The 24,049-nt window shown below is 23.6% G+C and overlaps 5 protein-coding genes and 2 non-coding genes across 9 annotated transcripts; 4 read left to right on the top strand and 3 right to left on the bottom strand.

Moving 5' to 3' along the window:
- Positions 1–910: 910 nt before the first annotated feature.
- Positions 911–5,427, bottom strand: LOC409303 (E3 ubiquitin-protein ligase MIB2). Its single transcript, XM_006563802.3, has 11 exons — positions 5,073–5,427; positions 4,411–4,871; positions 4,211–4,326; positions 3,541–4,142; positions 3,320–3,488; positions 2,982–3,249; positions 2,594–2,905; positions 2,162–2,525; positions 1,878–2,089; positions 1,562–1,803; positions 911–1,452 (listed from the first exon to the last, which is right to left on the bottom strand). Exons 2-11 carry the CDS (start codon positions 4,839–4,841, stop codon positions 1,139–1,141), a joined length of 3,030 nt encoding a protein of 1,009 aa, XP_006563865.1. The 5' UTR covers positions 4,842–4,871; positions 5,073–5,427; the 3' UTR covers positions 911–1,138.
- A 782-nt stretch (positions 5,428–6,209) lies between these two features.
- Positions 6,210–9,285, top strand: LOC100577746 (polyadenylate-binding protein-interacting protein 1). Of its 2 annotated transcripts, none has more exons than XM_026442588.1 (8): positions 6,210–6,717; positions 6,821–6,948; positions 7,111–7,371; positions 7,451–7,645; positions 7,732–7,841; positions 7,919–8,147; positions 8,270–8,598; positions 8,705–9,285. In XM_026442588.1, exons 1-8 carry the CDS (start codon positions 6,567–6,569, stop codon positions 8,826–8,828), a joined length of 1,527 nt encoding a protein of 508 aa, XP_026298373.1. In that variant the 5' UTR covers positions 6,210–6,566; the 3' UTR covers positions 8,829–9,285. The 2 variants fall into 2 exon arrangements, with proteins under 2 accessions (XP_026298373.1, XP_026298374.1); XM_026442589.1 differs by having other exon boundaries at positions 7,123–7,371.
- A 3,533-nt stretch (positions 9,286–12,818) lies between these two features.
- On the top strand, positions 12,819–16,012 carry LOC550929 (serine/threonine-protein kinase PINK1, mitochondrial). 2 transcript variants are annotated; one of them, XM_006563800.3, is made up of 8 exons: positions 12,819–12,933; positions 13,039–13,216; positions 13,547–13,827; positions 13,895–14,430; positions 14,526–14,648; positions 14,758–15,172; positions 15,239–15,337; positions 15,412–16,012. In XM_006563800.3, the coding sequence occupies exons 2-8, from the start codon at positions 13,081–13,083 to the stop codon at positions 15,664–15,666; spliced, it is 1,845 nt and encodes a 614-aa protein (XP_006563863.1). In that variant the 5' UTR covers positions 12,819–12,933; positions 13,039–13,080; the 3' UTR covers positions 15,667–16,012. The 2 variants fall into 2 exon arrangements, with proteins under 2 accessions (XP_006563863.1, XP_623327.1); XM_623324.6 differs by having other exon boundaries at positions 12,820–12,957.
- Positions 16,013–16,380: 368 nt separating this feature from the next.
- Positions 16,381–17,123, bottom strand: LOC113218967 (TPPP family protein CG45057-like). Its single transcript, XM_026442590.1, has one exon. The coding sequence runs from the start codon at positions 16,670–16,672 to the stop codon at positions 16,412–16,414; it is 261 nt and encodes an 86-aa protein (XP_026298375.1). The 5' UTR covers positions 16,673–17,123; the 3' UTR covers positions 16,381–16,411.
- LOC100577711 lies at positions 16,983–20,037 on the top strand. Its single transcript, XM_026442591.1, has 10 exons — positions 16,983–17,248; positions 17,331–17,463; positions 17,536–17,670; positions 17,743–17,976; positions 18,040–18,269; positions 18,795–18,960; positions 19,018–19,257; positions 19,317–19,398; positions 19,459–19,707; positions 19,787–20,037. The coding sequence occupies exons 1-10, from the start codon at positions 17,028–17,030 to the stop codon at positions 20,008–20,010; spliced, it is 1,914 nt and encodes a 637-aa protein (XP_026298376.1). The 5' UTR covers positions 16,983–17,027; the 3' UTR covers positions 20,011–20,037.
- Positions 20,038–22,527: 2,490 nt separating this feature from the next.
- On the top strand, positions 22,528–22,599 carry TRNAM-CAU. Its single transcript has one exon. It is a non-coding gene; the product is annotated as a tRNA-Met (tRNA).
- A 288-nt stretch (positions 22,600–22,887) lies between these two features.
- Positions 22,888–22,960, bottom strand: TRNAK-CUU. The gene has a single exon. It is a non-coding gene; the product is annotated as a tRNA-Lys (tRNA).
- Positions 22,961–24,049: the final 1,089 nt, after the last annotated feature.

Consider the following 24,049-nt stretch of genomic DNA (forward strand, 5'->3'; position numbering starts at 1 on the left):
TTAAAATTTCAAACAAAATATTATTCCATAATAATAATTTCTTTGAAGAAATTTTTAGTATACAATTTCAAGGAATGGAATTACAATGGTATATTTTAATGTGTTACATACGTATTCTGTGTTTGAATCCTAATAAATTCTAATTAAAATAATTATTATATATCAATTTTTTTAATAGTATTGCACTTTTGTTCTACAAAATTTTTTTTATCTAAATATTATTACAAAATTAATTATACTATTATATTTTAAGTAAATTTGTCTTTAAATTTTATTGGTGGCACATATTTTATGTTAGAAATCTTTAATATTTTTAATAAATCTATCAGTTTTTTTTATTCAATCATAAAAGAGCTTATAAATTATTCAATAAGCATAATTTTTTATATTAATTTTGGCTAGAAATAAATCTTTTCTTACTTTATATATAAATATATATATAAAATAAGAAAATATTGTATATTTTATAATATTATTAATATTATAAAATATCAATATTATAATATTATCAATATAAAATAATAAAAATAGTACTCTACAATTAATAATAATATACATAGTATGTGCGATATGTATGAAAACTTCAAAATTCATTATGAATTTTTTATTTAACATATGATTTGATTGCTCAATCAAATATTGTCAATAAAAAAAGAGAACTCCAAAATATTTATTAAAATATGCAAAAGATATTCAACAAATTAATTCTATTTTAATAGTGGACATTTTGGAGTTTGCTTGATAATATATTATGTATCTAGAATAAAAAGATTTTTATAAGATGCTTATATTTTCAATTAATAAAAATTGGACGGGATAAAACGCTGAAGTGTTTGTAATTTATGAATAAAAAAAGATTATTTTTAAAATAATCTATAACTTTAAAAAAGAAAAAAATTATAAATATAAGATTCGCCATACAATTTCGGATTTTATTTTTGTTTATGGCACAATATTAATGCAGTTATGGAGGTTTCATTGAACATCTTACGTTTAAATAGAAAGATATTGTATATTTTGGCAGCTTCAATTTAGTTACTTAATTTTTACAGCCAATAATATCGCATATATCCGAACGTATGAATATTAGGAAACAAAAATAGCACCTAAATAGAGAGCGTAAAGACGCTTTGATTGTCTAATATAAATTAATCTTTTTTGTGATAACTTTGCGACACATGTGACATGTTTTTAAAGGAGCTGCACAATGTTCGCAAGCTCCGTGACCACAAAGAAAAGCAACATTTCGACGACGTTCCATACAGATACTACACATATTGGCTTCCTCCAAATCAGCTATTCGTGTTTCTAAATAACGCAATCGTTCTAAATCTTTATCTTTCTCTCTTTCCTTATCCTGATCTTCTTCCTTTTCTTTCTCATCCAAAACATTATCTTTTATTTTTTCTTTTTGTTTTGCCAAAGAAATTTCGCCTGTTGCTATTTGGCCATCTATTAATCAAATCAAAATGATAAATTAATAATATATCTTTGTAATAATATGTAGATATATTGATATTAATAATATTAACAATATTCATTATCAATTAATATAGAATACCTTTCGTTTTAGCAATTCCATGACCACAGTGGGTACAGTTAATAATAGCAAGACTACTACCAGGATCGAACCTATTTCCTTCTCTTTCTTTCATTGCATTCGTTACTGTACCTAAGCAATTGTGACACTCAGAAGCATCACCGGAACCTGAAATACATTTTCTCGTTCCATGTACGACTTCCGATTGCAACACTGTATCTATTTGATATATGGAAGATTCTGAAGTAGATGAATTTTCTATTCTGTAACATATATGTATATATATATATAAATTTTAATTTTATATAATTTTATAATTAACTATTAAATTATTTACTCTAATTGGTTATTATGACTTTGGTATTGATAACAACGTATCAAATTAATATATGGAGCGAGTTGAGAATCAGTTTCAAGAAGATCTAATGGCGTCTTATTTTTCGAGTTTCTTGCATGTTCCAATAAGGTACAACTTCTATCCACATTTACTAAGAAACAAACTAATGCAAGTTCTGTTTTCACGCCTTGCCTTGCTAAATTTTGCCATATCTACAATAAACTTTATTTAAATAACATAATCAATAAAAATAAAATTGTAATATATAAAAAAATGTAATATACTGCATAAATAAGAGGCGAATCTTGACAACTTTCAGGCGTAGGAACCACATTGCTTTGATTAGGACTCTTCACTATTGCAATATGTATCACCGTATCTCCGTCTGCATCTATACTAGCAATATCAGCATTATGATGAACCAAAAACTCTACTAAAGCCCAGTGCCCTTGAGAAGTGGCTAAATGTAAAGGAGTTTGACGTCGATTGTTTCGTAAATCTACTTTTGCATTTCCACCATTCGAAGAAAGAAGTATAGCAGCTACATCTTTATGGCCATTCAAAGCTGCAAGATGTAATGCTGCAAAGCCATCTTCTTTTTTAACATCCACTAAATGTCTTGCTCGTGCCATTAATTTCTCTGTTGCACTGTATTAAAATATATATGTATATTTTTAATTAAATTTCTAAAATGATAACACATAACATATACTTACTAAGCATTACCCTTCAAAGCAGCATGATGTAACACGTTAAAGCCTCGTTTGTTTCTTAATGTGAAATCCACTCTTTCACATGAACAAAGAGCATCTATGATATCCAAAGCATCTTTTCCAATAGCATCGTGTAACGCTGTGTCTCCATATGAATCTTGGAGATTAACATCGCAATGATGACGTAATAAAACTTTTACGCATTGAGCATGTTGTTTATTTACGGCCACATGCAATGCACTACATTTGCCATTGTTCACAGCATTTATTGCTGCACCACGTGAAAGAAGTAACTCCATTATTTCCGGTTGATTTCTATGAAACAAAAAAATTTTTGTAATTTCAAAAGCTAAATATGATTATTTAAAATTTAATAAATTTTGTAACAAACCCAAAAGCAGCATAGTGAAGAGGTGTGTCTCCATCCTCATCAATAGCTCGTAAAGATGCTCCAGCATCCAGAAGAAGAATACAGAGATCTTTTTGTCCTTGATGTGCTGCTACTTGTAGGCAAGTTTTTTTTCCCCCTCCTGGTCCACCAGCTCTCGCATCCACTCTACCAGGATATTTTTTGAGAAATTCTTGAACTGCAGATACTCCTGCCTCTCCTCTAGCTGCATCTCTCAATAGTTTCTCTACTTCTGTATCAACACCTTCAGCTATATAAATAAGAATAAATTGTAGTTTTTATATTAAAGATAACTTACAATTGATAGGATATGAGTATACCTGTCCAATCTTGATTTCTATTTGGTTCATCTTGTATAGTAACAGTTTCTACTCCAGGAGGAACAGGAGAAACACTTAAAGGATTGAATGTCCATGTGTGACCATCTAAAGCAACTCTTAAGTCTCCATCAGAATATATTTTGATTATTTTTCCAGTTTTTCCTAGAGCCTACAAATTTTTTTATGATAAAATCAAGTAATTAGAAAATTAATAAACTTACATTTTTCATCACGTCTATCCACTCTCCATGACCTTGTTGATAAAGTTTAACTGCACATAAATCGGTTTTTACTCTAACTATATCTCCTAAAGAAAAAGTATCTTTGCTAATAACTTTTGTCAGTGTACCCGGATGAAAAGTCCATCTATTATTACATCCTTCAAACTGTACACGGATATCACCCTTGTCCGTAATACGATGAACTCTACCGATTTTATCTATATATTCAGCCATACGTGGATTCCAACCGCCATGACCTTCTTGCATTTCTTTTAATGTCTCTACATCAACCAATACTTTTATTTTATCTCCAACATTAAACGTTGAGTGACGTGGACTAGATACAGATAAAGGAAAACCACTCTTAATTGAAGTTATATTGGTTCCATTATTGGATACTGCCATTATTGATTGTCCAAGAAGTGGAAGGTGCTCTTTATAGTATGTACCAGCTATAGCTTCTTCTACATAACATAAATCAACGCAACCTTTGTATCCAAGACGATAAACATTTGTACTGCCTTTAGACCATGATACAGTTGCCACTGAACGGCTACTTTCATTGTCCCATCCACGTATATCTATAACTCTTCCAGTCTTTCCTAAAATATTTGCATTTAAAAATTTTTTTTTATAGTATTCTAAATAAAAAAATTGAAATATTCAGTACCTCTTCCTCCATCTTGATTTCCCCATTCCCAATCAGGACCACGAATAACTTTAGCTCCTATAAATATTCCCTTTAAAGATATTTTAGTACAGCCTTCTCTTGGAGTTAATTGAATCCTATATAATTAACAATAAAGTTTATAAACTGAATTATATGTTTAATTATCAAATAAACATATTATAATTTTTTTAAAAACCAACCCCACAGAATTAGCTGTTTGAAATCTCTCAAAACAATGGTTTAGATCATGCACATCAGCCATATAACATTGAGTACATAAATCATAATCACAACATTGTATGCATTTCCATCTAATACCAATTATTCCATGTCTTTTACATCCATCACATATTATATTTGCATGTTTGACACCTATGGCTGCATTATCAAATACCAAAAGATCATAAGCTCCTTGATATCCAATTCTATAATTGCTCCTGGATCCATGATCCCATTGAACAATAACAGTTTTATCTGGTGTTCTATCAGATGGATTGGGACTAGAAGCTGAATTGCCAAAAGAAGGAGGTTTGCCAATTTCCACAATTGTTCCTGCATGACCCTCTCCACCATCTTGGTCATCCCACTTCCAATCCTGTCCACGAACCACTCTTAAACCAACTTCTAACATTTCCAAATATATGTGATCGTGTATATGACCCTTTATAAAACAAATCAAGAATGGATATATTATAAGTTATTCTATAAAAGAATTATTAATTTATAGTATATATGTTAAAAAGTTTTATTATTTAAAATTTCAATGTATTCAATAAATTTTCATGAAATTTTAATTCAAAAAGAAAAGAAAGAATTCGAAAAGTATATATATTTGAGCAAGCATACGTATGTAAATACATACCTGAAATGGTCAAATCTAGTAAGATATATTTTATAAGTCATATACACACGTGCAGTTTTTCATGTATTTTTCAATGAATTTGAAATTTTAAAGAAATATAATAAACTTAAAGTACACAAAATAATTCGCAAACAATCTATAATTTTTGACAACATCATTAACAAGTACCATAACGAAGGTTCATTCTAATAGAATTCTGCGTCCGTGTCAATGATCGTAACCTCATAACTCAGAGGTTGGTCAAAGGCGCCTCTTTCGAGTAACCGCCAAGACTAATGGAAAACTAGAGAGGAGAACAAATCTTTTTCATCAACGAAAATTTTAGTTTTGTTTAATAATTAGAACTAATTTGACTTTTCTATAAATTGTCGAATTTGAGATTATATTCACAGTAAACAATCATTTATGTAACTCATTTACAAAAATATAAATTATAAAAATTCAACAATTAGTAACATAATATGAATATACATCAAGAAAAAATATTTTTTTATTTGATAACTTTATTTTTATAATTTTCTTTTATTGTTATTGATGTTGATACACTTTTTAAAATACTTCCTTGTGAATGAATCACTTTACATCTGTGCATCAATAACATAATGAGAAAGATATATCAAAAATGTAAGACATTTAAAAAGTTCAACTTATATTAAATAATGATTTTTGAATTCAATGATTATACAATATTTTTTAGACTCTATCTTTCAATCAAAAATTTTATATGAAATTTTCATATTTGATCGATCTTAATTTATTATTTTATATAAATATTTTCTTATAAAAATGTCGATTTATTATCATTATATTATTAATAATAAAATTTCAATATGCGAAAATTATTATTTAAAGTGAATTTTTCTAAATATTATTCTACATTATTATTTGCATTATATTGCTATTATATGATCGCGTATAATATATATATATATATATACATATATACATAGTACATACATGCATACATGCAGTCATATTCCATACATACATACATCTATATACACAATCTGAATTATAAAAAAATACTATTTTATTAAAAAATTAAAAATGATGCGAAATAAGAAATTGAATAAAAAAACTATGAAATAATATTTTTTTATCAAATTTGATTTTTTATTTAAAAGTTATTATTTCGAGGTTATTCATATTATTATTTCTTTTAAGTTAATAATTGTAATCTGAAAAACGGGTGATGAGTTATCAACCAACTTCTCGAGTTTACTATCGATCGTAGTCGATTAGAGTAAAAAATTGCTGTGAACGGATTGTTAGACGTCTTTTGGTATCCTGTTTATGAGGCGGTACGCGTTTTGTCGTGGATAACGGATCTAACGGACTTAGCGGAATTACTGAACTTATGTTGGTGAAATACGCACAATCACGAAGTGCGCATCTAGAAGTTTGTCGCGGGTGACACTTCCACACCGGTATCATCGTCGTTTTACTTAACCCCCCAGTGATCATACAGCCGATCAAATTTTTGCCGCGGAAAAAATGAATCCTCTCGGAGGTGATGGAAGTGGAGATGGGGATATAGAACGACGTGGGATCGGACGTGGTCGTGGTCGAGGACCGTGGACCTCAAGTTCACAGGAAATTCCAATATTAAGGAGACCCCATCATGCTACATCTGGAATGCAAACAGGTTGCTATGATTTATAATACAAAAAATTTTATCTGAAAATGATAAGTATATTTATATTGAATTTTAACTTTATTATTTTTAAATATATTTTTCTTGTTTATAGGATCAATGGAATCAAAAAATATAGAACAGAACAAGTTGGATAAATCTTTTGATGATATTATTCAGAATTCTACATTGTCTGTACATGCAGCTGAATTTATTCCAAAATCATATCCTATTAAACAGTTAGTGAGTATTTTCATATTAATTTTTTTTCATTTTTTTCATTTGTGTATTGAAATTTTTTTTATTTATTTTACGATGTATATATATATATAAATATATATATATATATATAAATATATATATATATATATATATATATATATATATATATATATATATATATAGCATCATCAACAGCAGCCATCTACAAGATATTTACAAAAACATTCAGTTCAAGATAGATTGCAAATTGCACGAGAGATACCTCTTCAAGTGCAAATGATGCAACAAAATCTTGCATGTAATTATGGTACATCCCAGCATTATCAACAAACAGAACAATTTCAACAATTCGATAATCTTTCACATCAGCAAGAACAATCTTCAAATATTCAAGATTTTGGTCATTTTGATGGTGGTTCAGGAGATTATAGAAACAAACATCAGGTTTATAGTTTGAAAAAAATGTTATAAAAACAAATAAAAATGTTATGTTAACTGATATATTTATTATGCATTTATATAGGACTCAAATATAGAAGATGATAATTATTTAATTGAATTTGCAAACATAACACAGAATTTAATGAGTGTTATACATGCATTGATATTAAATCCAGGACATTTTACTTCAATTGTGCCACCTCTTATAAATAATCTTAGACCTTATTTAGGATTTCCTAGTCAGTTTAAAGAAATTATGAAAATAATAATTCAACAGGTATTTATATTATATTTACATATACTTATATTTTTTTTTCATATAATAGAAATAAATTATATATTTATACATCAAATTATTTTTAGTCTATAAATGAAGGCAATTTCCGATATAGTGGTGCTCGACTTTGTGCCTTTTTGGATAATAGTTTGACTTCTATAGAACAGACATCTTTTAGATGGACCTTGTGTACTTTGTAAGTTATTGAATATGGGTATAATGTTTATTTCAAGTATTTAAGCTTTCAATTTAATAAACACAAGCTGGCAACAGGTGTAAAAATGAAACAGACAGTCAAACTTCCAACTGGCAGCAAAAGGAAGATCATAGTGAAGAAGAACAAAAGAGGTGTAATGGATTGATATTACTCTTAGCTGAATTGGTTACTCAAATGGATGACACTTCTGCGTTTACTTTAGGAGACTTATTAATTCAATTTATTATTATTATATTAAAAAAACCTGCGCCGAATTCCGTCAAAAATATTTGCCAGGCTCTTAAGGTAAATAGTATTTAAAAGTTTTCTACGATATTCAAAAACAATATCAGATTAAGAACTTTCTTGATTGATATTGTTTTATATAAAAATTTTCTTGATATTAATTTTTCTGATATAATATGTAGTTGGCAGGACAAACTTTAGAAAAAAATAAAAATGAAAATCGTCGCAAAGAAATGGAAAACATGATGCGAGCTTTGACAGAGCTTGTAACGGAAGGTAGAGTAGATTCACATGTAGGACATATGGTACATAGTGTTCATGAATTAAGAAATGGAAACTGGGGACAGAATTCTCTTAATTCCTCAACAGTGGAATCAATAGAACCATTAGATCCTAATCAAGCAATTGATGAACCTGTTTTATATGGTCCTGATGGCAAAGTATTAACGCCAGAAGAAAATAAATTTTTAGAAGAAGTTCCTGATAGTACAACGAATATCGAGGATCATATGTACATGCATATAATTCATTATTAAATAAGATATATATATATATATATATATATATATATATACAATATATATAAATATATACATATATATTTTTTTTTTCTGTAGTATATCTGAACATGGATATGAAGGCGATGAAACATGGATGTCAGAGGACGATGACATAGATGCAGCTTATGAAGAATTTTTAAAACATATTCCCAAGCAAATTAAAAACCAATCACAGAAATAATCAAAGACACGACAATGGCTGTCTATTATAAATCATTATCATGTAATTACGTTGGTCTCATAGTTGGAAACTATGAGAGTGGTTTCCTAAATTTCGTTTACAAATTTTTATAATGTAAAACGAAAATGCAAACTAAATCTAATGATATAATAGAACAGTTTGTGCATTTGCACAATAAATATCCAATGAATAGCTTTCGAGTAATAATTTATAAATTTTAAAAAAATCAGATCATTAAAAAATATTTTTTTCCATTGCAATATTTCAGATAGATATCTTTACTTTTATACTACATTTATTATTTTGTACACTCTTTCTTAAATTTAGCAATGAATGTTGCAAAAATTTGTTCCTAGATGAAAACAATATAATCTATTTGTCTATGATACAAAAATTTATTATTAAGTTATTTAAATTATTGTAATAAAACAAGCGAATGAATAAGGTAAAATATTAATTATTGTCTCTATCATTTTTCGCAAATCTACCATAGTTACTACTTAAAATGCAAAATTTTGGTATCTAATTAATTTTTTTGCAGGTATAATTTGGTAGGTTATAATCTTTTTTCTTATGTAATTTTTTTAAAATTTAAAATTAAAATTTTTTTTAATATTTAATATAATGAATTTTTAAAATCTTTTTATCTAATTTTTAAAGACAGTTACATATATGATGAGTATAACATGCATGTAAAAATTGCGCCTGATGGATTCATTTTTGGTGAGATAAAAGAATGATTATTCATGAAAATTATTAAAATTGCAATTTGATCATTCATGCTTTCTGTATTTAATATATAATATGGTGCTTTTTTATATATTTATTGCATCATTTACATTTCAACCAGTGAAAATCAATCCATAAAAAAATAGTTGATTCTTTTTTTGACTAAATCATAAAATTAAATTATCATTTTTATTAAAATATTATTTATTATTTTATACAATCGATATATTAATAATTATATTAATATTTGAGTAGAAATTTTTGTAATGAGACATATTATGTACTAATAAAAATAAAAAAGAAGAACGTCATTTTTATTAAGATGAAATCAAGTCATTTCTGACAGTTTTTCTTCCATCTTATTAGTTATGAAATCAAATTGTTCTTGATTATCTTGCTTTTATTATTTTTGAAATATTTTTTACTTGTTTAATGATACATGATTTTCTGAAATAAATAATATAGGAATAAATAATAATCCAATGTAGTGAGCAATAGACCTATAAAGATTATCAATATCACGCGTAAATAAAATTCAAAATTGAACCGAAAATCGTAGGAAGAAATAAAGCTTTTTTCATATTCAATATCACATTCAATTGTACTATTGATTGGAAATCTATTAATCCATACAATTCAGTTTCAAAACATAACTACTCTTTATTTGAAATAAACTGTTTTTAATAAATAATAATTTAATTAATATTAAAAAATTCAGAAAAATTGTTCAAAAAATTTAAAAAAAAATATCTTGTTCAAGATATTAAAAGGATATAACATTTATGGAATATAATTCTATTTTTCCTTTCACTATTTGCTATTTATTAACAGTGAATATTTCCAGTCAAGAATATCATTTAATATCACTAATAATCACTTGGAAATATTGGTAAGTTATTTGAAATGATATATAATGTATTTTATTAAATTATATTTTTATTATAATTTTTAGGTTGCAAAAGTTTTACTTGTGGAATTAATACAAGATGCACTCTCAGTGAAAACGGATCAGTATGTTCTTATATGAATTTGTATATAGAGATTTTCTTTTATATTATATCAGAGTAGAATGTTTAATAGTCAGAGTAGAAAGTCAATGTTTAAAAAAAAAAATTTTAATATTTTAAATGTTAAAAATATTTTATAAATATTTAATTATAAATATTTAATTTAATTTTTAGTCAATGAGGATTGTATTAGAAACAATGTATGCTCTAACAATCAATGTGTAAATTCTTACAATGATTTATGTGATGGAAATGCATTATGTGTAACTAAAAATCATGTTATTGTTTTCTTGCATACAGGAGATCCTTTCATCTTCAGCTATATAACTAATTCTGGTAAATAATATTTTTGTACATCTTTTCTATATTATAATACTAAAAAATTATTATAAAGATATTATTATTATAATAATAATGAAATTTAATGCAAAAAAATTGATAAAAATTAATAATTATAGAAAAATTGTGTGATATATATGATATTATAAAAAAGATGAAAAAGTTATATATGGTATATAAAATATTTTTTTTATATGATTTTTAAATTTTAAATAATACTGTTTTTTATTATAAAATTTTTTATAATAAAAACGACTGATATTAATAAAGTTAATAAAGTTATTAATAAAATTCTTCTAGAGATTATTTGTAAACCAAGTTCTTGTGGATCTAATACTAAATATGAGATAATGAATGAAGTTTTGTAGCTGTCTTCCAGATTATAGATGATCTCCTTTAATTGTCATCATAAATATAAAAATGATAGTGAATGCATTAATCATCTTATCTATTCATCTTTTTTTAAATGTGAAAATCCATATAAATGTGGTAAAAACATAGAATATCTTATTGATCATCACATCAAATGTATTTGTCCAAATGTAAATTTTACTTTAAAAAGTTTAGAATATTTTATAATTATAGTTTTATAGTTAATTAGTATACAATTAGAATGAGAATTTGTTATAGAATTGATTAGAAATATATTCATATCTTATCGTCCAGAATGTAATTCACATTCAAAGTATTCAAAAAATGAGCCAACTGTCTTTATCAAAAATGTATCAACTATGTGATGTAAATGCAGATTGCAATCTACGAGATATAAATCCATAATTTGTAAGTATCCAAAGCATATGATTGGTAATTCTTTCATCAGTTGAAAGTTATTTAAAGCAGGTAAATGATTTTTTATTTAATTATAATAAATTTAAATGATTTCTAATTCAAGCTTAAACGTTTATTAATATATTTAGGAGATTTATGTGAATCTAATCCTTGTGAAGTAAATGCGATTTGTACTCCTGATTATGATAACACAGGAAAGAAAAGACTAATTTGTATTTGTCTTATGGGATATATAGGAAATGTTTTTATTAGTTGCAAACATATAGAATTTTACTAATAATGAATATCCAGATAACAAAGCATGTATTGATTATTGTCATTTATTAAAATCCTTGCACTGGAAAAGTTGTAGTTTATCTGCAATTTGAACATTTAGATACCATATTGCAATATATACGTGTCTGGATGGAATAAGCGGGGATGCACTTTATAATTGCAATTTAATTAATAGTAAGTCGATATATCATCGAGTTTATCGATATCGTTATTGAAAATTAATAATATTATGAGTAATATTTCTTAAATAATATTATAAGATAAATAATTTTTTAAAAAATATACCTATTAATATCATTACTTTAATAAAAAAAATAATTATAAAAATAAAATAGTTATTAATTTATTTAATTTATTTCGATATGTTTATAATATAGAATATATATATATAAAATTGTATAATATTCTAAAACTTTTTTTTTTTCGATTTTATAATGAAATAATTATTTATATAATGAAGCTACATTGGTATTTATATGATAATTCATATCATAATTCACCTTTTTTTTATTAACATAAGTATATTATTATCTTACATAGAATAAAGGATAATTAATTTTAATTTGAATTTGAATATTATACATGTAAAAATTTAAAATGCTATGAATATTTTTTTTTTTTTTTATATTTCTATATATTATAGAACTAAGGTCAAAAAATTTTGCACATTACTTTATTCTTCAAATATAATTATCTTCGAAATAATAAAAATTAATTAATTACATTTTATATTTTTATTTCTTTAATTTATTAATAATAATTCTTTTAAAAAGATAAAAATTTATATTTATTGATATTAAAAATTAATAATTAAATTTTATATAATTAAATTTCCATTTTTTATGTCAATTCATTTCTTTTTTAATGAAACACCCTATATATAGAAACAGTATTCGATTCCATGACAGTCCGATAGAGTCCGATAGAATACGAAAACGATCAACGAAGAAAGAAAGAATTTCACTGTAACTTTTTTAATTATAATATATGTAATTAATAAAAAATCATTAAGAAACGATCGAATTAATAATAGCGAATTGTCTTTGATGGTGAAAATTTATTTTTTTTAGGAGTTAGCCCATTGGGCTTTCTCAAGTTAGAAGTGCAAAGAGATGTCGATTCGGACGGCAGTCCATCGTTTTATACAAAATGGTCGGGCTCTATTGCATTCCTTTAGAAATACTGAGTGCTTCTACTCTAATTATCATCTACGGAATTATCACGACAAGATACACGTTGTACAAGTAGGTAAGTATTTAGATATAATGAAATTTTATTTATGATTCTCAGAGAATCTTGATATAAATCAAGAAATCATTAAAACAAAATTTTGACTGACTTAATATCCTTATTTAACAAATTTATATATATATATATATTTTCGAATGTTTTGAATCTAAAATTGTTACTTATATTTTAATTTTTTGAATTTTGAGGTTATTTAATGAATATATGTATATCATACGTTATATCATATACATTTGAATATTTTCGTTTCGAAACATTTAATATATATAAAAAGATATTAATGTTTTTATTTCGTTATTTGATTTTATTATTCTTTTAATCTTAAAATAGGTAAGTCCCAGGGCTGTTTGCCCCCGGGTAATAGCAATGTATCAAGCACAGGAAAACATCTTGGATATTTGGGAGCTCATGCTCGACGAATCTTTGTAGATAATATTTTAAAACGAGTAACTAATAGTTTAGCTGCAGATTTACGTAGACGAGCTGCTAGTAGATTAGTTTTTGGTGGAGATTCTGCTCCATTTTTTGCTTTAGTTGGTATATCATTGGCATCTGGTACTGGTATTTTAACAAAAGATGATGAATTAGAAGGAGTATGTTGGGAAATACGGGTAAATATTATTTTTATAAAAAATAAAATATATAAAAATTTTTATATTGATAAAAAAATATTTGTAGGAAGCTGTATCAAAATTGCAATGGAATGCACCACAAAATGATAAGAATTATGAAATAATTAAAAATGAAGAAAAAATTACTTTAAAAGATTTCATAATTGGTCCAATTATTGCAAAGGGATGTTCAGCAGTTGTTTATTCAGCAAGATTTAATGATATTCCCAATGGTGAAAATCAAAATCAAATAAAAATTGATGACAAAACTGAAGATTTAACTGTATTTCCATTAGCATTAAAGATGATGTTCAACTATGATGCTGAATCAAATGCGTTATCAATTCTAAGATCTATGTATCGGGAAACTATTCCAGCAAGAAAACATTTAAATAATGAAGAATTATCTGAATGGGAAATAAAAATGATGGAGAAGAAAATTAAGCTTACACCACATCCAAATATTGTAGCAATGTATTATGTTTTTGCGGATAAGGTACCAGTTTTACCAGATTCATGGAAAATGTATCCCGATGCGTTACCTGCATGTATTAATCCTCATGGTTCAGGAAGAAACATGAGCTTATTTCTGCTAATGAAAAGGTTCCTATCTAAAAAATAATCCATAAATAATTATTTCAGATATTTAAATTATCTTTTATTCTTATTTATTTATTTATTTATTTTTTTCATTATAGATATGATATTACATTGAAACAATATTTGAATGATCATAGATTGAGCACAAGAGAATCGATACTATTATTGGCTCAATTATTAGAAGGTGTGACTCATTTGAATGCACATGGCATTGCACATCGGTAAATCAATATTATTAAATCAAGTAGAATATCAATATATTATAAATTAATTAAATTATATATTTTATATAATTTATTTCATATATTATTTTTGTTCTTGAAAATATAGTGATCTCAAGAGTGATAATATTCTGTTAGATTTGTCAGAAGAAACAGACAACTGCCCATCTTTGGTAATCACAGATTTTGGATGTTGTTTAGCAGACAAACGTCATGGCTTATATCTGCCTTACAATACTCATGATATTGATAAAGGTGGTAATGTAGCTTTAATGGCGCCGGAAATAATTACAGCAGAACCTGGTCCATTTACCAGTATCAATTACTCAAAAGCTGATCTTTGGACAATTGGAACCATAGCATATGAATTATTTGGTATGAAAAATCCGTTCCATAATGACAAAGAAGGAACTTCTCTTAAAAATTATAATTATAATGAGAAAGATCTCCTACCTTTGCCTAATAATATACCAACAATTATTTCTGCATTGATAAAAAATTTATTGTCGAGAAGCTTACATAAGGTATTTATGATTAAATATATTTTTAATTCAAAAAATTTTGAATTTTTAATGCAATTTTAATTTTAGAGACTTGATACAGAAACTGCAGCAACTATTGTACAGTTACACTTATGGGCACCGAGCATTTGGTTCAAAAGTGAATGGAAATTACCATCAACTAACGAAGTATTTATGTTCTTAAATTTATTTTCAAATTTAAACAATTTTCATTTTACTTTATTTTTTTATATTTTTTACAGGTTATGCAGTGGCTTCTATGTTTAACTACAAAAGTACTTTGCGAAGGACGCAATTCTATGATACAACTATCAGAAACAGTGCAAGATAAAAATGGTCAAAAAATTGAAAAAAAGAATTCTTACAATAGATTACTTTCTACTAGATATTGTGGAAGACGTACTATGCCCGAATATCAATTAATTGCTAGTTTCCTTGGTAGAGTTACGCTTAGCAACATTAGAACTGCATTAAAATGGATTCAGCAGAATATATAATATATTTTACAACAAACAAAAAAAATAATAATATAAAGAAAATATTTATGTCTTGCATATCGAGAAATAAAATATATTCTATTATTTATCGGCATGAAAAAAAGAAGATTATTGAAATATTTTTGTATATTCGATTTTATCACATACTATCGTTAATATTCTTCAATTGTTTTTTCTTATATTAATTTATTTTTGATACTCTGAGAAATACAAAAAAATCATATTTCTAATTGCAGATTATATGATTTTTAACTGTGATTTTTTTGTGATTCATATAACTTGTAATTAAATAAAAATATTGAAAACATGTTATAAAAAGTATTATAAAATATATATCTTTAACAATTTTATTCCATTTAATATATTTACCAAAAATATTTAAATTAACAAAGTAATTCATCATTTATGTGAAAAGTACAATTTTTCATTTTAAAGAGCTTATTACAGAAAATGCTTGAAAGTTCACTACATGATACCTAAATTCTATTAACCTATGATGATTTTCAAATAAGTTTCATACAAAGAATCACAATAATATATTATTTTTTAAATTCCAAAATTCCATACAAAATAAGATAATGAGAAAATCAAAATCAAGATATAAAAATTTTTTTAAATAAAGATTTTCAATTAACCAATTCAATTTAATATTTAAATAAAATTAGATAATAGATGGAAGTTTCAACATTGTAAACTATTATTAAAAAATAAAATTCGTATATAGTATTTGCAAACATATAATTAATTAGTTTTTTCTAGGTTTCCCGCATATTTGCATCTTATATTTCATATCCTCAAAATCTAGATTTTTAGATTCTGCTAAATCTTTTAAATATATTAAATATTCTTCAAAGGATAAAGCCCTTTTTCGAAATTTAAAAAATGTAAGACCCGTATCTGTAGTTGTTAATGTAACCATATCGAGTATACGAGCAGAAATTAACCATTTGTCACTTTGTGATAATGGAATCAATTGGACATTTAAATCAGAAGAAACTGGATCCATTTCACAATATGCTGATAAAAAATTAATATTTTTAAATTAAAAATTAATTATAAATATTTATTGTTCTTGGTAAGATCAATGTTGATAATAAATATTATTTTTTATTTACCTTTGAACATTTCTTCTAATGGAATAACTTCAGGTTCATCTTTTTTTGCAAGAAAAAAGTCGTCCATCATTTTTTTATAAATGAAAATGTATTAGTAATTCATTAAAAAACTTTTTATGAGCGAAAATATGTTGAATAATTCCAGTTAAAATATTTCAATTTCTACTTTTATAATATCATTTAGATAAAATTTTTAAAAAATTTTCTTTGAGGAATTAAAAAGAAAATTGGTAACATTTAATAAATATGAATAATATAACGAAATTTAATAAATATCAATATTCATCTGGATGTATGTGTACAAGTTGTGAAAAAGTTAATTTATTAAATATGCTACAGAATGTAAAACCATTTTATATTCATGAAACTGTTTTGGGACAATGTTTCTTCAAGTGTTTCTGTAAAGAAATTTGCAATACAGAAAAGAAACTTGATATGTGTGGTCATGTTATAAATAAAAAAATTGGGTCAGTAAAAACATAAATTATAAAATTTAAAATTTTTTTTTATCCATTAAATTAAATTTAATATTTTTACAAATAATTATAGAAGAAACCTTCAAGATAAAGATATTCCAGCTTTATTAATTTTTTTGAAAAAAAATCAGGATATTACTCATCTTAACTTGGCCAATAATAATATTTCAAATCCTGGATTTATAAATTTGATTGATCACTTTCTTGTAAGATGAAATATCTTTAAAAAAGGAATTATTATAATATTAAAAATATTTTGAAAAATTTTCTAACATCAGCAGTATAAAATTATTCAAGATCTGGATATTCAAAACAATAATATCTCTGACATAGGAATTAATTATATGTTGAAATTTGGGATAGATTTAAAATTAAAAAATCTTAATTTGAAAGCAAATAAATTCAGTGAACAAGTAAAAGATATTTATTAAAATATTTTATTAAATCAATTTATTATTAAAAATTTAATTAAATAATTTTTACAGACTTTAAGAAACATGGCTTTTTTTTTATTGAAAAATAAACATATAAATAATTTAAATATTGCTGATGTGAATCAAACTGCTTCTACTTTGATATATTTCATAATGGTTTTAAGCTCAGATCAAAAAATTTCTAATAAAAGTCTAAAAAGTTTGGATATAAGTCGACCAAATCCAAAATGCATGTATTATTTTGATTCTGCTCATTTTGCAGATATGATTGGTCATATGCTTAAAGTAATTTTATATTTCTTTCTATTTTTTTAAAAATCTTATATTAATTAAAGACTTTTTGTTTAGTACAATAATACTCTAATAGCAATTCATTTACAAAAATACAACTTTAGTTGTCATGATATTGAAAGTATGATGCTTAATACAAAATATAACAATTCATTACATATATTAGATTTAGGATGTAACAATATTGGTGATTATGGTATTGATCATATTTCTAAGTGGTTGGCAAAAAAACCAGCTTTGAAAACTTTAATTTTATGCAGAAACATCATAACTGATCATGGTGCAAGGTATATCCATTATATATATTAATATTTTGCAATATTTTTGTAATATATTTTTATAATATAATTCAATATACATAATTTATAATAAATATTTATGCGTTTTTCAATGAATAAATTATTTTATTATAGAAGAAAAAGAGTTGGCCGATCGGATTACCTGGACAAAAAATTCGAACTCGAATTTTTCGTTTATCAGATTGTTCTAATCATTAAGCTATCTAGGGCTGATTGACAACTCTCTTTTCCTAATTTATATGAACATAAACGAACGTCATTTATATTATATATTTCTAAAATATTATTAGAAAATATTTAAAAAAAAATAAAATCAAAATTTAATATGAAAAATTTGATAATGGATTAAAACAACTCAATATTTATCGCATTATTTCCAAAACAATCATAATTTGAAGATTAATGAAATATATAATATATTAATAAAATATATAATAAAAAAATACATAATCAAAAAAATCTTTTCAAAAAAATAAATATTTCTAGTTAATAATGAATTGAATTAATTTTCAGGAGTTTAAGTTATTCCATTCCGTTTTCGAAACTTTTATTTCTCGATATTTCATATAATAAAATCACTGATAATGGAATGGTGAATATTTTATATACACTGAAGAAATGTCCTATGTTAAGACAGCTGAAAATATTTGGCAATTGCATTGGTCATTCGTCAGCAAAAGTATTCGTAATAAAAGTATATAATATTTAGGATAATTTCTATTATAATTATTTACAGATAATTAAACGAATGTTATTATCTCAAGTCTTGAATCAAGAGAATATAGATGTTAGACCATATAAAGTAGATCATAGATGGTATTTTGCAAAATATGAAGGAGATTATTATGAAAAAGAAAACAATATTCCTTATTATCTTTCTTCACAAATGCAGAAATTAACTTCTTCAAAGATTCCTGATTCTAAAATATATTATAAATATACATATTCAACTACAAGTGAAATTAAATTGCAACATGTATGATTTTATTATAATTATTTTTTATAGCAAATTTATTGAAAAATATTTTTTTTTAGTTGACTGTATCTCTTATTTCTACAAAACTAAGCAGAAATTATATAAAAGACTGCAGATGTTGTTATTGTTTGAAATGTCAAGGTAATTATAGTTATTATATCTTCTTTAGTTACAAAAAATTATGATTAAAACTTTTTATAGCTTCTGATTATGATGAGAAATGCAGAGATATTGATCATCCAGATACTTGCACTTGTTGTAAATGTAAAGGTGATGAAAGTAGTGAATGGTCTATAGATAAATCAATTTTGAAAAAAGTTGTATCTCCTCCTGATCCTGCAAAAAATATCGAATATATTATAAAAGAAGTCAATTCTAAGACTCGTAAAGATATTTTAAGATGGATTAATATTAATGAAGATATCTTAGAAGAAGATTTAAAATTAATTGGTATGAATCTACAAATCTATATTATTAATTTGAATGATATATTATGAATAATTTATATTGAATTTTATTAAAAATAAAGATCCAAGTTTAACAAAAGAAAGCACGGAAGAATCTGTTTCATGCAAATGCTCATGGATGCAGTTAAGCTCATCTTTATTACAGAAATATTTACAACAATCTTCTTCAAAAAATTTAATCATTATACCAAAAGATAACTTTATCTGTTTAAAGGATAAGTGCAAGAATTTTCATGTTAAAAAATCTTCATCAAATGATTGTACAAATGCAAGTAGAAATAAATAAGATTTTATAGAAATAGAAGAAATAGAAGAGAAAAATTTTTCATTTTGATATTATTATTATTTTATTAATTAATATATACAAATTGAAAATTTAAAAGATAATAAAAATAAAAAATATAATGAATTTTATATGAATGATTTAATTTTTAATCGTTTCTTTTATTTTTATCTCTTCTCTATTGTTTCTTATATTATGTCGATTAATATAATATTTTTTCTGTTTAATTTTTATTTTTTCAAAAACATTAGATTAGAAACTTTATGAGATGTTTTTTATATTTATTTATACAAAATCATGAATTTTAGAAATAATTTTAAAATAATGAAATTATAAAATTCATTTTCCTGAAAGTTCTATATTGAGCTTTTAGATGTATATATATTATCAGATAATATATATTTCTTTACTCTATAAACTAACATTAGAATTCATGCTGCATGTATATTTTTTAATATATTTTAATTATTATATAAAAGTGAATCATAAAGTGGAATATTCAAATTAACATAAATGTTAATTCTGTTTTTAAGTATTAATTTTATATGTTGTAAACAATACATTAATTATTACATCAAATTATTCATTTTAAGTTTTATTATTATTTATACTTAGCAATGTATAAAGTATTATTAAATAAGATTTACAGGTTGATCAATCTGTAGGATTATGTTCATAATCATTGATTCAATATTCTAATATGTATATTTTGTCAGAGATTTATGAGAATGATTGTTGAGATTAAAGAAACTTAAATGAAACTTGCTTGTGTTGTAGAGATTATTTATTTTTTTTATTATTAGGAATATTTGGCAATATATTAAATGATATGATTTTTTTCATAAGCTTTGGTTTTTTTGAAAATCTATTATTTTTATTTCACGGATTGGTGTTGATTCTTAATTTGACATTAACTTTGAAACCATTTAAGTGAGTTTATTATCTGTGAAATTGGATTAAAACATAAGATAAAAAGCTAATAATTTGCAAAATATGAATTGATTGAACCACTTAATAAAAAAGAATTATATTGACCTATAATAAAAATTTAAGTTGAATTTATTAGAAAACCATTATACTTGATAAATTTTTTGAATAACATATTAGAGTAAGTTCAGAATTTAAGATATTCATTGTCAATGGAATATTTTGAATTACAAATTAATTTCCATTCAAAGCAATTTGAATTATTGAATGCAAATTCTGATTCTATTTGAAGACCAAAAATTGCTTTGTTCGATATATTTTACATTATTCTTTTCTTTTTTATTTATCTCAATTTTCAGATTCTCTTTATTAGTTTCTTGTTTTTTTTTATTACTCAATTATTTTTGATACTCGTTCATTCTAAATAAAGATAATATTCAAACTAAAAAAAAATAATATTAAGAAACATACCTTGACAATTATTATTGTTTTGAATTTTTCAAAACTTTGATTAAGAATTGATATATTGAATTTTGTTTTTTTATCGATATTTTATACTACATTGAATTGAATTTTTTTTAAGGCCAGGATTTTATAATATTAAATTTTATAATATTAAAATATTATATTTTTAATATTTATTTATTATTTATTATTTATTATTTATTACAACATTATAATATAATATAACGTTGTTGAAATTGCTACCTGAAATTTTATTATTATGCTACATCATCATATCATATATGTATATACATTTTATTAAAAGAATATGATACAAATTTTTTTTTTTTTAAAAATTATTAATTATTAAATTAAATATTTTATTCTGATTATATATTTTATTAAGTTTAATGAATTGAATGAAAACGAAAAAAAATTATTTTCATTAATTAATATCTTTTTAAGTAAATAAATCTATAACATTGAGAAATTAAGTTTAATTAGCAAAAATATATTTGTTTATAAAAATATTCTATTTGCATGTTAATTTTATAAATTTTTTATAAAATTTATAATAAATTAATTGAATGGATTGAAATATTTTTTCGTATTACAATCCTATGATTTAATTTCGCAGTTTAAAAATATATTTCATAAAATGTTTATGCGATATAAATTTTAATCGTAATATAATTTATAAATAATTATTTTTATAATATAATTAATAATAATTACTATATAATTGCATAATTTTTCTTATTAAAAAAGAAAATAATTCTTTTTATTTTTTTTTAATAAATAAATATGTCAATCATATAATTTAGAAAAATTTATTACAAGATAATCTTCAAATATCTAAATTCTAATATAAGATGTTCAAAAAATATATTTTAAATATATATTAAAATATTTCTGCTATTTAAGATATAAATATTTTTCAATAAATTTTTTTTATATGTATTTTCTATGTGTATTTCAAAGATTAAAAAATATTATTATTAAAAAAAAATTAAATGTATAAATTTTAATAAAATAATATAATATAAATATAAATATAATATAAATATGAAATTTAAAAATTAAATTGTTAAAATATGATTAACATATATTGTTTTCTATAAAATAGAATATTAAAGATTTATACAAAGAAGCAGAGTGGCGCAGTGGAAGCGTGCTGGGCCCATAACCCAGAGGTCCGTGGATCGAAACCACGCTCTGCTAAAATAATTTTTTTTGTTCAATTATCATTTTTTTTTAATTTTTTTTATTACTAAAAATACATGATCTATATAATTATAATAATTCAAATTACTATGCTTAAATTTTTTATTAAAATATGAATAAGTATGAAAATAATTTTTAGAATAATTTATTCAAAATGAATGAATAATGAATTCAAAATGAAAGATGTTTTAATTTATAATTGATTATAATTTATTTATTAATTATTTATTTATTTTATGTAATTATCATATAATTATTACTTCATAAAATATAAAAATAAAAAATCGCCCAACGTGGGGCTCGAACCCACGACCCTGAGATTAAGAGTCTCATGCTCTACCGACTGAGCTAGCCGGGCTATTGGAAGGTAATTTTTAATCTGGAACAAATATTTTAAATTTAAAATTATTAAAAAAAAATTATAAAAATAAAATTATATTGCTGATTAATTAAAAAAAAGTTATCTTTACTTACGATGTGTTATTTATTTATACAATTATCAATTAATTACAATCTACTAATATGTATTAATACTATTTTTTTAAGCATAACTAATTAATAATTTATTAATTTAAATCTTTCGTATTTGGAGATTTTTATTTTAGATCATCTAAATATACATGTAAATATTTACTTACAGAATTTCAAATTATTTATATTAATTAATAAAAATAATATATTTTTGTAATAAATAATTTTAGAAACCGAAACAAATGCAAAAGTTGATATATAAGTATATTAATTAAAATTTGTAAACAATTGAAGTTTGTATTAACAAAACAAGATTGAAACCATTATACTTGTTATACAATTATTGCATTCTGTTCCCATTTTCTTACATGTAACGCGGACTTATAACTTAATAAATGTGTCAATCGATATTTATATATGCCAATTTTTATATTTATTTTGATCTTTAAATCGATTTTTCAAGAATATATCACGAATATAACATATATTTAATATATATCATTTTTATATATCTTAATGTATTTTTATTTTATAAGATAGTAAAATTAATCAGATTTTGAAATTTCTCTTAAATGCAAAAATTTTTATTATAAAACAAGTATAAACAAAGAAAAATAGAGAAAAAGAAACAATCAATTTCATTTTTATAATACTACAGATGAAATTAATCTATAAAAAAAAAAAAGCAAATAGTAGAATAAAGAATTGATTCTTGAGCGCCATTTTTTGAATATTTTTGAAATATTTTATATATTTTTAATATTTAAAATGGCGCTGCTTTTTAATTCTTACTATATTCTATCCTGCTTTTTAAGAAATGTCTTTGATACTCAATAGATAGCGCTGACAATCTTTTATTCTATTTTTATATTTAATTATTATCAATATTCTATCTTCTTACATTTATTTGATACTATTTGATCTTCTTTTTATATATTATTTTTACTATTAATTCCTGAATTTTTATTTTATTTCT

This window comes from Apis mellifera, linkage group LG8 (assembly GCF_003254395.2).
Source record: "Apis mellifera strain DH4 linkage group LG8, Amel_HAv3.1, whole genome shotgun sequence".
Taxonomy (NCBI): domain Eukaryota; kingdom Metazoa; phylum Arthropoda; class Insecta; order Hymenoptera; family Apidae; genus Apis; species Apis mellifera.

Coding starts and splice junctions, on each gene's coding strand:
- LOC409303 (XM_006563802.3), bottom strand. CDS start 4,841: ATGTTAGAAGTTGGTTTAAGAGTGGTTCGTGGACAGGATTGGAAGTGG. Junction 4,143..4,210: donor AAATCAAGATGGAGGAAGAG/GTACTGAATATT, acceptor CAAATATTTTAG/GAAAGACTGGAAGAGTTATA. Junction 1,453..1,561: donor TGGAATTGCTAAAACGAAAG/GTATTCTATATT, acceptor TTTGATTAATAG/ATGGCCAAATAGCAACAGGC.
- LOC100577746 (XM_026442588.1), top strand. CDS start 6,567: ATGAATCCTCTCGGAGGTGATGGAAGTGGAGATGGGGATATAGAACGA. Junction 6,949..7,110: donor CATATCCTATTAAACAGTTA/GTGAGTATTTTC, acceptor ATATATATATAG/CATCATCAACAGCAGCCATC. Junction 7,842..7,918: donor AGATGGACCTTGTGTACTTT/GTAAGTTATTGA, acceptor AGCTGGCAACAG/GTGTAAAAATGAAACAGACA.
- LOC550929 (XM_006563800.3), top strand. CDS start 13,081: ATGTCGATTCGGACGGCAGTCCATCGTTTTATACAAAATGGTCGGGCT. Junction 14,431..14,525: donor TTATTTCTGCTAATGAAAAG/GTTCCTATCTAA, acceptor TTTTCATTATAG/ATATGATATTACATTGAAAC. Junction 14,649..14,757: donor GCACATGGCATTGCACATCG/GTAAATCAATAT, acceptor TTGAAAATATAG/TGATCTCAAGAGTGATAATA.
- LOC113218967 (XM_026442590.1), bottom strand. CDS start 16,672: ATGGATCCAGTTTCTTCTGATTTAAATGTCCAATTGATTCCATTATCA.
- LOC100577711 (XM_026442591.1), top strand. CDS start 17,028: ATGAATAATATAACGAAATTTAATAAATATCAATATTCATCTGGATGT. Junction 17,249..17,330: donor GTTATAAATAAAAAAATTGG/GTCAGTAAAAAC, acceptor AAATAATTATAG/AAGAAACCTTCAAGATAAAG. Junction 17,464..17,535: donor ATTTGATTGATCACTTTCTT/GTAAGATGAAAT, acceptor TTCTAACATCAG/CAGTATAAAATTATTCAAGA.